The 15308-nt window shown below is 49.0% G+C and overlaps 2 protein-coding genes across 7 annotated transcripts in view; one reads left to right on the top strand and one right to left on the bottom strand.

The window, feature by feature from the left end:
- Positions 1-15308, bottom strand: part of RGS20 (regulator of G protein signaling 20) — a 74038-nt gene that overhangs the window by 33045 nt on the left and 25685 nt on the right. The window contains exon 2 of one of the 3 annotated variants that reach the window (XM_082601779.1): positions 14840-15139. In XM_082601779.1, the coding sequence (XP_082457905.1) occupies positions 14840-15139 (300 nt within the window). The other 2 variants (XM_082601776.1, XM_082601778.1) reach the window with 2 other exon arrangements.
- ATP6V1H (ATPase H+ transporting V1 subunit H) overlaps positions 14969-15308 on the top strand; it is an 82265-nt gene continuing 81925 nt past the window's right edge. For 2 of the 4 annotated variants that reach the window (XM_082601757.1, XM_082601758.1), the window contains exon 1: positions 14972-15058. The gene's annotated coding sequence lies outside the window, so the exon portion shown is untranslated. Of the gene's footprint in view, positions 15059-15308 lie in introns of all 4 variants that reach the window. The other 2 variants (XM_082601759.1, XM_082601760.1) reach the window with 2 other exon arrangements.

The following is a 15308-nucleotide window of genomic DNA, read 5'->3' on the forward strand; positions in this document are numbered from 1 at the left end:
GCATCCCAGGGCTCTCCTTTATCGACACGGGTTAGCACCAAGGTCAGGAATGCAAGCTCTTTCCCTGGTTAAAAGCACTTGAGTGCTCTTTGGCCCAGAGAATGACAATATTTATAGTCTTTTCTACAATCAGCAGGGGAGAAGTGGGTTCCCAAAGTGCATCCCGAGAAACAGAAATGCATAAAAGGTAACTACCTACGTTTCAGGCTTTATTTAATAGAGAAGACAATGGGGAAGTGCAACTAATGCCACGTAAGTCCTGTGTTCAGTCTCGTACATATTTTATCTCTATCTCTGCCTTGAAAATCTAAATAAAACTAGAGCCTGCAGGGTACCGTGTATTACGCATGCTTCAATGAAACCCTAAGAATGTGAATTGAAATTTCATGTGAACACAGTGAGAAGGCGGCCATATGCAAACCAAGGAGAGAGGCCTCAGGAAGAACCAAACCTGCCCACACCTTGATCTTGAACTTCCAGCCTCCAGAACCATGAGAAAATAAATGTCTGCTGTTTAGGCGACCCCGGCCTGTGGTATTTTTTTATGGCAGTCCTAGAATACTAAGATAGTGAGGCACTAAATGATGCTAAAATATTGTTCATTTTGTTGGGTGTGACAAAGGTATTGCTATAATTATATGGATCTTATATTTTAAAGTGTGCTTACTATAAGGTGATCATGTTTCTTAAAAGTAACATTTGTTTTTGTTTTAACTGTCTTTAATAAATAACGTTTATAATGAAGCTTCCTATCCTTGCCCCTAAATTATGAGCTGGAGCTACGGAAACTCTTACGCATGAGGCGTCTTTTCTTTCTCACAGGTGAGAGCAGGAGCTCAGCCGGTGCTCCGGAACCCGCTGCACTCTGGTCCAGTCTGCTGGGGCACTCCAGACTCACACTGTGTTTGCTGAGCACAAATCTCACACACACCAGGCCTGGGTGAATGTTTGTTGGTTGAAGAACTTCTTTTCCACCAGTTACAGCAGATGGGCTATGAGATGTACTAATGTATATGCAAAGTAAGGATAATAAAAAGGTACAAAAAGGTGTGTTCAGAAGTAACTAACTAGCCTTTTCTACTCTTTTCAGGTCTGTCTGGGCAAGTTTTCTCTCTTTGTCTCTTTTTTCACAGATTCTCCTTTTCCCCACAGAAAATTCTCCATGATCCCTTACTGAATGGTAGCATTGGGCTATACCAGACCAGACTTTGCCTCACGTACATTATGAGTTAGAATTTTCATCTGTGACGATGATGCTGTTATAAATGATATGATATCCAGCTCCCGTCCTATTTAAAGCTTTTAGGCTGTGAGTAATTTGAATCCCTAAAAGCCTTCAGCATCTGAGCTCTCATCCCCCAAACCTTTGTGTGTATCACTTCTCTCTGGCCCTTCGTCATTGGTACTTTTGGGGCTTGTTAACTGTCATTAAATTTTCCTGTTAGCATGAAAATGCTAAATGTTGAAATGGTGGATACCAAAAGGAAACTTAAGTTAGATCCTTTGATTTTATCTCCTATAGGAGATTATCTTTAATTAGATCTTTGGTCCGTCCTTCTGAATTTTTACTTTTTTTTTTCCTTGAGAGTACATTATTTTTCTAAGAAATGTCATTGTGATTGGTTGAACTTACTTTCACATAGGTGGTTTCCTACAAGAACCCGGTAACACTCCACACTGACATCTAGGTTACAGATCAGAGGCAGGCACACATATCCTGTAAAGGATCGGAGGGTAAATACGGTAGCCTCCGTGGGCGCATTACAGCTGTCAACTGCCCCATCAGCCCCCAAACTGTCACAGACATCACACACATGAACGCGTGGGGCTGGGTGTCAATAAAACCTTATTTATGGACACTGAAATTCGAATTGCATAAAATTTCTGTGTCACGAAATGTTATTCTTCTTCGATTTGTTTCCCCCAAAGATTAAGAAAGCTAAGAACTACTGAGCTTCCGCGTTGGTGAACACCTGGTGGAGCTGGGAGGGTGGGACGCCCAGGGAGGGGGGGGCAGCTCCTCGCCCCTCCCCCAGGCCTTGCCCTCAGACTCCTTCCATTCGGCGTTCCTGAGTTACTGACACCCTCCTCCCTGCCCAGCACGGAGGGAGCCTGCCAGAGCTGTCACTTTTCCCCGTGTCCGCAGCCTGCAGGCCCACTCCATCAAGATTTTGGACTTGATAAGTTTTTTGTTTTTTTTTTTTGTTTTTTTTTTTTTTTCCGGTACGCGGGCCTCTCACTGTCGTGGCCTCTCCCGTTGCGGAGCACAGGCTCCGGACGCGCAGGCTCAGCGGCCATGGCTCACGGGCCCAGCCACTCCGCGGCATGTGGGATCTTCGCGGACTCGGGGCACGAACCCGTGTCCCCTGCATCGGCAGGTGAACTCTCAACCACTGAGCCACCAGGGAAGCCCTGGACTTGCTAAGTTTTGTGAGCCAGTTCCTCAAAAGCAATCTCTCAATCTCTCTCTCTCTCTCTCTCTCTCTCTCTCTCTCTCTATATATATATATATATATATATATATATGTAATGAATAAATAAAGTGTTTAAAAATATAAAAACCTTTCTTAGTGCACAGACCATAGGAGGACAGGCCGTGGTCTGGCTTTGGACATGGGCCTTAGTTAGCTGCAATAAATACACAGAGATGCTCAGCAGACTGTTTACAGTGTGAGAAAAGGGGGTGCAGGTTCTATGGCAGAAATAGCCATTGATTAGGCTCAAGAACTTCCCGCCACGAGCCCCCGAAGTTTAGCACCACAGCACAGACTCACGTTTCTGCCTCTAGCCCCCCGCCCGCCCCTGCTTTCAAAACACTCCAGTCCAGCTGTCCGCTGGCATCACAACTGGAGCTCTCGTGGACGTCTCAGGCTCCAGCGTCTAAACGGACTCAAGTCCCACCCCCTGCCCCCGCTGTGTCCTCCCCTGCTTCAGTCCATCCACGGTGCCCCGTCCACTCACATCCCAGGAGTCACCTAGACTCTCCTTTTCGCCTCACTCATTGGTAAGCTTGCGCCTTCTCTCCAAACCCACTGCACACCCTCCAAAATGCATCTCCCTCTGCTCTATCCCCCAGATTTTTGGCTTCAGTGGCAGAGATGAGTAGTTGCAATAGAGACCACATGGCCCTCAAGGCCTAAAATAGTTACTGTTTTAAAACAGAATCCAGACTTTGTTAGTCCCCTCCTGTGGCCGTCAATGGTAACGCAGGACACCAGAATAAAAACTCTTTTTCAGAGTCTGCTTTTTCCCCTAAGAATCTCCAACGAATGCACAACTTCCTCTCGGTCTAAATGAGCAAAGGTAGCAGTAACCACACCTTACTCCATTTACTCTGTGGGGCTGTCCCCGCGCGGACGCAAATCCACGCTGTCTGGCCCCAGGCACGGGTCCCTCTCAGCACGCGCACAGCCCCGCCCTTTGCACCCCAGCTGTGCACAGGCTACGGTCGGACAGACTGGGGTTGTTTTGGACGTCCATAGGCGGTCTGCTACTGATCATAACGGGCTAAGGGGCACGCCAGCACACGGTCACCTTGGTTCCACACTGCCTTCGCGTTCCCAAGACAGTTCCCGGCGGCCGGGCTGATGGCACGTTTTTGTCTGCTGTTCCTAGGGGGGGTGTGACAGGATCTCTGTTCCTCAAGGTTTTGGTTTTCTACAATTTTCACCAAAATATCTCCTGAATTTTAGGTCCCCATGCCCTCGGCATGAAGTGTTCGACGGCTAGTGTGCTGAACAAGCAGATCTAAAATTGAAATGGATTGAAATGTTTAATGGTTATGCATTTTGGACTCTTTGTAGGGAACCACAGCCATTCCTCTCGATTCTCCTTTTGTGAGACCACATAAGGCAGTCAGACGCAGGGATTTAGGAATAAAACCCCCATCCTAAGGGATGCATAAAAAGGCTCATAAAGGACCAATTTCCATTAAAAAATAATCTCTATGTAGTCTCCTGATTCTCAGACTACTTTTGATATATTTTAACAAATATGTGCTCTAAGTTAGAATTTATAGTTTTATTTCCTTCATGATTTTGAACTGATCATTAGAAGATAAGGGAAAAAATAATGTGTCTTTTGGGGGTTAGTTTATGAGATGTGTTTACCACAAACAGGTGAGTTATGCATGTTATTAGATTTTGCATACTTTCTTCATATCTCTTTGTGCCATTGTATCCACCCCCCTTTAACCCACATTTATTCCACCTGGTCTGGTATATGCTGTTCAGTTGTTTTTGTTAATAAGTACTTCATTTTGCCAAAAGAACAGTACAGAACTTCCAAGTCATTTAAAGGTCTAGAAATAACTTACTTGCTTTAGCGGAAACTTAGCTCTAATGAGAATTTGATAAATTCTAGCTTGTTGTACACTAGACCCCATAATTCTTCTTTTTTTTTTTTTTTGGCCTCGCTGCATGGCATGCAGGATCTTAATTCCCTGACCAGGGATCAAACCCATGCCCCCTGCAGTGGAAATGCGGAGTCCTAATCACTGGACCGCCAGAGAGGTCCCAAGACCCCATAATTCTTGTGCTTTGATTTAAATCTGCGTACAGATTGTAAAGAGTGCAGGCAGATGCTAGACCCGCAAAGCCGGCTCTTATCACGCTAGAGAACTAATCACAGATGCATCTTGGGCCTCAGGGATGCAGGCCAGGATGCAGGCCGGAACGCTGTCCCACTGGCTGGGGAGGGGGCGGGCGTTCAGGAGAGGCCGGGCGTTCAGGAGAGGCCGGCTACTCCAGAGCCATCCAACTGCCCCCAGGACTACTAGTTCCATTCTAAATTTAGAGTAGAACTTCATTGTTTCCATATATTAGTGAGGTCTTTTTTAAAAAGAAACAAATGCTGAAGTCCAAATAAAAGAGCAGACGGGTAACAGGAAATTTAATATAAAAATTAATTATATTTAAATAACATGGAGATAACATTAAAATTACTCACAGATCCTACAGACTCTCCTCTGCAAAGGTCAACCAGCTGTCCTTTCCAGAAAACACTGTTAGCCTTTTCTTCATATTTCCTAATATGGTTTTCTTGTTGCCAACATCTATAATAAACCCTAGTGGATAGAACACCAAGTAGCTAGATGTGAATTTTGCTGAGAGCAGACTATTTTGGATGTAATTCTTCCTGCCACTAAAATTTATTTATTTATTTACTTGGATTTATTTGGTCTAAAAAGAGAAAGATTTTGGCAAAATATGAATGCATAAACTTATTTAGCAATATTTTCATAGATATTAAGTCATAGGTATAGGCATTTCATATCAAAGAACTTTTTTCAGCACCCTGTTTGAATGGTAAAAGTTTCAGAATCTGTACCAGATATAAATATATCAAAATATGTGTTCAAAATCAGATTATCCATGTTCAGGGGCCTAAATTAATGATGGATAAATATTAGAGGAATAATGATAACAGCTACCACTTAACTGAATACTCTCGTGAACCCTCTACTGTACATTTCTTGTTATAAAGTAAGTGTAATTATCCCCCCGTTGTACATATTTGGAATCTGAAGCTCACAGAACTAGCAAGCAAAGTCAAAATTCAAACCCAGTTCTCTTTCATTCCAGTGCTCATGATTTTTACATCACAAAACTGCAATCTGAAGCAGGAAGAGTTGCAGGGATTATAATGTACTTCTTTTCCTACTAACATTTTTTTTTTTTTTTTTTTGCGGTACGCGGGCCTCTCACTGTTGTGGCCTCTCCCGTTGCGGAGCACAGGCTCCTGACGCGCAGGCTCAGCGGCCATGGCTCACGGGCCCAGCCGCTCCGCAGCATGTGGGATCTTCCCGGACCGGGGCACGAACCCGTATCCCCTGCATCGGCAGGTGGACTCTCAACCACTGCGCCACCAGGGAAGCCCCCACTAACATTTTTAAACTCACAAAACATGTATTGCATTTTATATTCATACATGGCAAAATTTTTAATGTTTGTTTTCTAAATTGCATTGGAAACAAATGATACTATAGATAGATAAAAAATGTGATTCAAAGATAGAAGAAAAAGAAACTTAATTCAAGAAAAATGGTAATAGGTCAGCTCCTGAGCAACAACTAAAAATGTTAGATGGGTAACTGAAATCCCATTTCTAAAGACATCAAAGAGCTGTGGAGGCAAAAAGGCTGAATTAACTAAAGTGTCTGAGGGAGAGCTCCTCCCCAGGGAGCAGTCTGTCACCAGTGTGTCTCCTTCCCTGAGGGCGTATATGGACTCAGGGCATGGGCTGAGGCTAGAGTCTCAGATGGGAGAGCACGTCTCCCTTCAATAACAAGGTCTCCCTCAGACACACGGCTGCCCTCCTCGTGACCTTTATCAGACCGTGGAAGCCACCTGGGGAAGGCGGGGGCAGAAAGAAGCCTCTGAAGGTGAGACGGAGTCTCCTAGTCTTTCAAGACTGAGGAGATAGAAACCCGTTAGGCTCTAAATCCGGAAGCGCAGGAGAAAACACCTGAGGAATGGGAAGCAACCGAGATTACATAAGTCTTACTAAAATTGCAACCCGTCCCAACACATTTCAATACCTGTTAGGACTGAAGTCATCAGCTACTCATTCTCACAGAGCAAATCCCTCCAAGGGAGATTCCTTGTTGATGGAAGATGTAATCCAAGCCTACACGGTTTCTTTATATATGATGTCTACATACAACAAAAATTACTAGATACGTGAAGAGACAGAAAAATGTGATCAATGATTAAAAAACAAACAGCAGGTATAGGCTCATAAAAACCTCAACACTGGATTTAGTAGGCAAGAATTAGATGGAAAAACTGATGAAAACATGGAGAATTTCATCAGAAAACTGAAATGTATTAACAAGATGCTTGTTAACAGACATACTACATTTAGAATAAAACAGTTTTTGAAATTAATTGAGCACTAGATGGTTTAACAGAAGACTGGGCACAGCAGAAGACAGGTCACGTGAACTAAAACACACGTTAAAAGAAAGTATTCAAGTTGAAGGAGAGACAAAAAATGGACAAAACTTAGGATCATATAAAAGACATACACATGATTTGAGTCTCAGAGCAGGGAGAAAACTGCTAAGAAGCAATATCTGAAGAGATATTGAGTGAAAAATTTCCAAAGCTGATGAAAGAGATCAGTTCACAGATACAAGGAGCCCAATGAATCCAAAGCAGGACAAATATAAAACCACACCTAGGCACATTGTGTTCAAACAGTGGCAAGCCAAAAACAAAGAGAAAAATTTTAAATGAGCCAGAGAAAGAAGACATGTCACCTTCATAGACGCATGACTTTTCAGCAGAAACTACAGAAGTCGAAAGGTAATGGAATGAGAGTGTAAAAGCAAGACACAGATTGGGATTTGCAACACACACACAGATAGATAAACAGAGACACACACACACATTTTTGACAATAACTTATATCCAGCATATATTAAAAACTCTTACAAATCAATAAGAAAAACACAGACCATACAACAGAAAAATAGGTCAAAAACTTGTAGAGGCAGTTTACAAGAGAAGATATACAAATGGCTGAAAAAAGATGCTAAGCATCATTAGTAATCAGGGAAATACAAATCAAAACCACAGTGCTAAACCTCTATGGACACCAGAATGACTACAATTAAATCAGTGGACAACACTAAGTGCTGGTGAGGATGTGAAGCAATATATGTTGCTGGTAGGGGTGTAAGTTGGTTTGGCATGTAGAAAACGCCAGTATCTAATAAAGCTAAACATATACTGGATCTATTACCCAGCAATTTCATTCCTGAGCATCCAATGGAAATCAGGGCTTAATGTTTATCAAAAGACATGAATAAGAATGTTCACATTAGCATTATTCACAGTGGAAACAACTCAGATGTCCTTTAGGAGTGGAATGGAGGGACTTCCCTGGTGGCGTAGTGGTTAAGGATCCACGTGCCAAGGCAGAGGACACGGATTTGAGACCCGGTCCGGGAAGATCCCACATGCCGCGGAGCAACTAAGCCTGTGAGTCACAACTACCGAGCCTGTGAGCCACAAATACTGTAAGCCCGCGTGCCTAGAGCCCGTGCTTTGCAACGAGAGAAGCCCGCGCACCACAACGAAGAGCAGCCCCACCTCTCCGCAACTAGAGAAAGTCCGCGCACAGCAATGAAGACCCAACGTAGCTAAAAATAAATTTAAAAGAAAGAGTGGAATGGATACGTGAACTGAGGTGTATTCACACAAAGGAATGCTGCATTGAAAAATAACAATATATGTAACAACAGTGAATGAATCTCAAAAACATAATGCTGAGCTAAAGAACCAGCTGCAAAGAATATGTAGTGTCTAATTCTAGAAGGGGTTCAACACCAGGCACAAGTAATATGTGGTTTGGGAACTTACAACAGTGGATACCTGTGAGTATTGGCTGGGAGGAAGCAAGAGGGGATCTTATGGATACAGGTTGAGAATATCCTGTATCTTGATCTAGAGCAGTGGTGAGCCCCCAGGGCACATTTGGCAATGCCTAGAGACATTTTTGGTTGTCATTTCCAGGGAGGGGATGCTACTGGCATCCAGAGGTAGAGGACAGGGATGCTGTTAAACATCCTGCAACGCATAGTTCAGCCTCCCACTGGGAGGCAGTCAACCCAAAATGTCCATAGTGCTGAGGTTGAGAAATCCTGATCCAGATAATGGTAACACGAGGGTAACTGAGAACGTGTACACTTTACTATAAATTATAACAAAACGAAGTTAAAAAAACAGGACTCTCACAAAAATAGCTATAGTTCCTCACTGAAATTTAGAAAACATACATGAAACTTCGTTCCCATTTTATAAATAGTCTAATTTATTAAAGAGTCCTAACCACCTGAACTTGCCAGGAATTGCATTAAGCCTGGAAGAACTAGACTCTTTGTGTGCAGTCCCTATTAAATGGAAAACAGTATCTACACACTTCTATATAGCAGGAGATGCACAAATTAGAATCTGGGTTATCACAGAAATGGGTATTTGTAGAAACACAATAAGGGTATATGGTAAAGTCCATACATCTGGGTTTCTCTTGCATCCACTACAATACAAATAGAGAAAAACATACATGTACTTTAAAAAACAATAGTCTCATAACCTTGATTCCAAGGATAATAACTTCTTGCCATTATTTATCAACAAGACTTTTACATAAATTTAGGAATCTACTGGCCCCTTAAATCTTATATTACCACCGCACCCTGAGACATAAAAGTCACTTAGAAGTGTTGGGTAGGGCATGGGTTGCACAGTTCTTTCCAGTGTCTTGCATAAATGGAACAGCTCTACAAGCCTGTGTGGATCTGGCCAAACAGCCCCAGAAGGGCTGGAAGTGCCTGGTGTGTTGCAGCCTTAGAACGACGGGCACCACAAACTCGTGTTCTAGCTCTGGAGCAAACACCGTCCAGTTAACATCAGAGGTGACAGGGGCACAAACAGAGACAAACCAGAGAAAAAGATGTTTCCGTCCACTTCACCGTTGGGCTGAGGTACACGTGGTCAACCCAGGACCTCAGGAAGTCCAACTGCTGGGTGACTTTGCATGAGATGCCGTTGTCTACAATCCAAACACTGATATGTACTGGAGAAGGATTTTACAATGTAAAGTAAAATTAATTAATAACTAGAAATCGAGCATTCCCGAACCATCAAGGTCAACTGGCTGTAATAATCATTGAAATAACTCGAGTGAAATATCACTGCTGGGCAACAGAGCATACTACTCATTCTTCACAGATGACTCCCCATGCAAATAGCTGGAATCTAATCAGCTGGATTCTATGAATTCATAATCACGGAATATCACCTTGGGCACTCAGTCATATCAGGCTTCGCGGTGAAAGAGCTGCTGCGGAAGCCCATTCAGTCGTACTGGGAACGGACTCACCCCCCGTGCAGCGCTGTCTAAACTCTTGAACTGGCTGCTCAAGGTAACATTCAGGGACCATCTCAGAAGTGTCGGGTAGTCAGTGACTCACTTGTACTTAATGCTAGGCTCTGACTCGGCATGAGCCCTGTTAGTTGCTGCTGTCACTATAAGTATTTGAATAGAAGCTCACACTGTGAGTCACCTGGTTGCCGTACAGAAAACCAATCGGCAATATTCCCAGTTGAACAGTGATTCACGTTATAATCATAAGGGGACCTGACTTGATACGTGTGATTTCAAAACTCAGTTCTGCTGGACTGGCTTGGGAGCCTGCTAGAAAGTCACTCCCTGCTTAATGCCCTGGATTTCTGTCTAAGAACATGTGTCCAGAGAGGCAAAATCAAGGGTAAGACATCGCGCTCACGACTGGAGAGGACCATGGTTTCCTTCTTCAAGGACGCAGGCACAGTTCCTAGAAGTGCCTTCCCTGGCAGACACAGCATTCCTGTAAATAACTTTGCAAGGCCAGACACTCACGTGAAAGGCTCTGCCTTGTAATTTCTAAACCGCTTATGTGAAGTCTGGACCTTTAAGCCACCAGCTGCGTCTGTTCGTGAGAGGTGAATGTCATTAGACGGACACATGCAGAAATGAAAAAACAGCAGAACTTTCAGAACTGGTGTTCAAGTGTCTGGAATGAAACCAGTCACCTGGCAATTGCATTAAAATAAGAAAGCTTTTTTTCCTTTTTCACGCATGCTTGTCTACAAAATCTGGAATAATAAAATCTCCTGGTATGTAATCTTGACTTTCCTAAAAAGCTCTCTTACAGGAAAGACCTTCAAAGCCATCAGGAAGGAGATTTTTAAACATTTAAGAAAAGCTCAAAACTGATTTCTAATGTAAAACCACTGCAAGGGATTAACAGAATATGCAGCCAAATGTGGGACCTTAAATTCTAACACTGGCTCGACCTCTTGCTTGATCTGGGACCTTCCCATAACTCAAGCAAGTCATGTGGTCATATCTTCTGATGTGAGGGATCATGATAAAGTGGTCGGCCAGCAGTAGCCACATTACTGCCCGGCCTTTCTTATGTCGCTGATAACACATGCTTGTATATTTTTTCCTTATATCATACCTTCCGGTTTCCTATTTGTTAAAGGTTCATAAATCTGCAGTAAACAGGAAATCACCTGTGTGGTGTGTAAGAGGCCTGGGCAGAGCCAGAAAACATAATTCTAATCCCATTTCGGCCTCTATTTAGCTGCAGATATCTGACCTTTAACCTCTCTGAATGTTTCCTCACCTGTAAAGTGAAGGAGGTAAATAAGTAACCTGACTTTTATTATTCTATATTTTTGATATCAAGGGCATTTTGGCTAAAATGTTTACAATGATCTTAGAGAAACCAGCATGTCTAGCTCCTAAGTTTCCACACTCTCTTAAGTAAAACTGACTCAGGGCAATATTTTAATGCAGACATCGGATTTTCTGTATATACCATGACCTAATACATAGTTTTAATGCATATCTGTTTTACAAAGTGAAATATTTTGAAGGTTAGAGATAATTTTCTTAAAATGCTATTTGAATCATTGCATATAAATACTTCATAATTATTTGAAATAAAAGGGCCCAGATGATATAGAAATGTATTGTTTTTAAATTTAGATACTGACATAGAAAATATTTTCTATTTTTCTAATTTTGACGGACATCTATTTCATCACGTATACTCTTTATAACAAACAAAATATGCATTTTGTTCCTGATCTTTTAACGTTTTGAAGTCTACTTAGCCAGCTTAGTACCAATACAATAACAATAGTAATAGTAACTTTTTGGCGTCAGAGCTCTGCTGTATTAATTTACTGAATGCTGGCAGCCAACCTGTGAGGCGGGTATTTTTCTTATCCCCATTTTACAGATGATAAAACTACGGCACAGAGAGGTTAAGCAACTTGCCCGAGGTCACACCGCTAGGCTGAGATTTGAATCTAGACAGTTACTGAGTCCAGGGCTCTTACCCATTAGGCAATATTGCCCCTCATATGCGATACTGATACTGATACAAAAGACGCCACTTAAGGAACAAGAGATAAACCGGAAGAAGCCCAGGAGAAAATCAGGTTGTGAGCAAAAATCTAAGAGTTTACAGATAGAGTCTTTCCATGACACATCTCCTCTGCCAAGTCGGGGGAGGAATTCACACCTTTCGTGAACTCGGACCCGTTTGGTCAATTCCACAATCTGGAACCATCAGAAGTGAAAGAAGCCAAGCCACGCAGGGGCCCTGAGACCTGCGCTCCAGAGGAGGGGGGGCTGACCCAGGACAGTAACGAAACGGTGCAGAAGCTTCCCGCCTCCGGGGCCACCGCGAGCTCCCGCGGGCGAGTGACTGCTGCTGCCCGCCCGCGCTGCGGGCACCGGCTGCGGTCGCCGCAACCCGCGCCCTCCGGCCGATCGGCTGGGCGGGGGCGGACAAAGAGCGCTCGGCCTCGACCGGATTCTCCCGAGAAAGGGATGTGGGAGCGAGTTCCCTCGGAGCGCCCGCCCCCTCCCGGCCAGAAACTCGGCCTCGGCGCTCACTCCTCCACCCGGCCTGCCTCGGGGGGCGCGGGGGGCTGAGCTGCTGGCGGGGCCGCGTCCCCCGCCCCGCCCCGCGCCCGCGCCCTTCGCCGCCGCCGGGCTCGCTCCGCGCCGCGGCCGCCCGCCCGGGCTCTCCTCGGACGCTGGCGACGCCCGGGGGCTCGCAAGCCGCTCGGGTCCCCGCGCGCTGCCCTCCCCAGACCTTTCCCCCGCCGCCCCCCTCCCCCGCTGCCCATCCCTTCCCGCCCGCTCCCCCCCGCCGCGGGAGCGCCCCGGGCGCACCAGCCAAGCCCGCCGGAAGCCCGCCGCCTCCGCGACCCCCTGCCCCGCCCACCCCCGGGGGAGGGGAATCGCCGCGCCCGCCGACCCCCCGAAGCCCAGTCCCTGCCGCGCGCCGCCGTCCCGGAGGTCCCCGCAGCCCGGGCGCCAGACTCGTTCCAACTTCCGAGCGCAGCCCCGAGAGCGCGGAAGACTCAATCGCCGGGTTCCTGCAAGAAAAATACCCGCGGCGCCCGCCACCCACCCCGCCCGCCTCGGCTCGGGCAGAGCGTGGGGACGGTTCTGCCCATTCGGTTTTCCGAGCTTCAGTGGCGACACCGAGTCAGGCCCCCGGGGTCCGCGGCGGGCGCCCGCTTCCCGCCCGGCTCCTCGGGTCCCCGCCGTAGTGGCGCGTCTCCGCTGCGATTCCGGGAGCATCTCCGCTTCCTTCCCACCTGCACTCAGACCGCCCGCCTCCGGCGCCCGGGGTTTCCCAGGTCTGCTTCGGGTGTCAGTAGACCACCCACTCGCTGATGCCGGGCCACAGAGGTCGAACCGTGCGGACGCCCCGGCGGAGCCCCCTGAGACACGGTCACACCCCAAGCCCCGCACACCCTGCATGCTGACCCGCTCCCGCCACCGTGGTCCAGCCAAGCGTGTGCGCCCCGCCCGGCTCCGGTCACCTCCCGGCCCGAGGCCACAGGGCGAGTCCAGGAGGGAGAAGGGGGCGTTAAGGAAGTAGGTACTCACGCTTCCACCGTCTGCCCTGCGAGCCCGAGGGGGAGCTGCGGCCCGCGCGCCTCCGTCGGCCGTGCGCATGCGTCCCGCGAGTGCCTTATTTTTATGATAATTCTAGGTGCTGCCCTCGCTACGCCCGCGATCGCTCTCCCCGGCTTTCCTCTTCCTCTGGCTCTCCGTCTTTCCTGTCGCCTTCATCTCCCACCCCCCCCACCTCCCTCGCCTCTGCCTCTCCCCGCCCCTCCCTCCCCCCTCCCCGGCCGGGCCACCCAGGGCTCGTTTCCCTCCCGCGGCGGCGCGCTTCTCTGCGGCGGGGCGGGGGGCGGGGGTCCCCATCCATGCCGGGACCGTGGTTCCCTTTTTCAGTCCCGGGTTAGGAAGTACCGAGAGTGTGGGCCCCACAGAGCCCCCTCGGCTCTCCCTATGCTTGGGCGCGCGGGGGCCGAGCGGGACCCCGGCGTGCGAGAGCGCGCGCTGGGATCTTGTGAATGGAGCGGGCGGGGGGAGGCACCCGTGTGTGCGCGCGGGGTGCGCGGCGCGCCGGGGTGCTCGTACCCGGAGGGTCCGGCCGTGGACTCTCCGCCTCTGGAGGCCGGTCCCCACCATCTCCCTTTCCCCGGGGTGCTTCTCCAGCTCTACCCCCGCCCCACCCGGCTGCAGCCTCCGCCTCCGGAGGTACCAAACTGGAAAGGGGTTCCTCGCCCCCTCCCCGCCTGCCGGAGCCGAAGGTCCCACCTGGCTGGGTGGCGGGGGGCGGGGGGTAACTCCCGAGTCCGGGGAAGGGGGGGACCCGGAGGGTGGCGGGAACCCCGCCGCCGCCGCCGACCAGCTCTGCGGGCACGGAGCCCTGGAGCCCCCGGTGTGGCCTCGGGAGACGCGGTCGGACCTCCGGGCCGTGCGCCCGAGCTCGGCGGGGTAAACTGAAGCTGGAAGCCGACCTGACACTAAAATAACATCACGTCATTTCCTCCCTGGCCTCCCGAGCGCGCCGTAGCCGGGGGCTGGGGAGTGGGAGCGCGAGGAGGGGGCGGAGGCTCGTCCGGGGGAGGCTTGGAGGAGGGGCAGGAGAGCGACGCGTGAGTTAGGGAAGCGGCTTCGGGGAGGACTGGGGCTTCTCCCCCTCTTCCGTAGGCTCTGGGAGGAAGTGGCCCGAGAAGAGGGTCTCCTGGGGGGAGGGGTGTCCGGCGGCCGCCGGCACCTTTTCCGTGAGCGTTCTCGGCCGGGTCTCGACCTTCCCACCCGCCCCCCTCCCCTTCTCCCCTTGCTGGCGGGATCCCCTGCTCGCCCCACGTGGAGTGGGTCAGTCGGGGTTAGGGAGGAACCCGGGAAACTGGCGTCCCGCTGAGGCCGCGGATTGGGCGGCGGAGAGCACAGTACTCACGGGCCTGGGCGGGCTCTGCCCGGCGCCGGCGTCCTCTTCCCGGAGCAGGCGTCCCCCTGGGGGTCGGCCGGGCAGTGCCAGAGCTGCCCTGAGCAGGAGCGAGAGGCGGCCCGGCCGCTCCTCCTGGCCCGGCGCGAGCCCAGCGGCTGGCAGGGCGGGGAGCAGAAGAGAGAAGTCCGGGCGCCGCCGGGGAGCCCCAGGAAGGGGTCGCTGGAGAAGGTGAGCGAAGAAGCGCGCGAGGCCGGAGAGCGTGCCAGAGAGGAGGCCGATCAGCTTCGGGGCAGCGGGCGGGCCTGGGAGCTGTGCAGGGCCGGCGGCGGGCAGGGCGAGAGGAGGGGGAGGAGAGAAACAAAATCACACACCGTCACTGTCGGGTCCCGCTACAGACTGAAGAAAAGGTGCAGAGTGCCAGTTACTGCGGCGTTTCGAGGCATTGCTTTCGGGGTGCAGGAGAGGGTCGGTGAGAGCA

Source organism: Mesoplodon mirus, assembly GCF_964341445.2.
Source record: "Mesoplodon mirus genome assembly, chromosome: 16".
In the NCBI taxonomy this organism is placed as follows: domain Eukaryota; kingdom Metazoa; phylum Chordata; class Mammalia; order Artiodactyla; family Ziphiidae; genus Mesoplodon; species Mesoplodon mirus.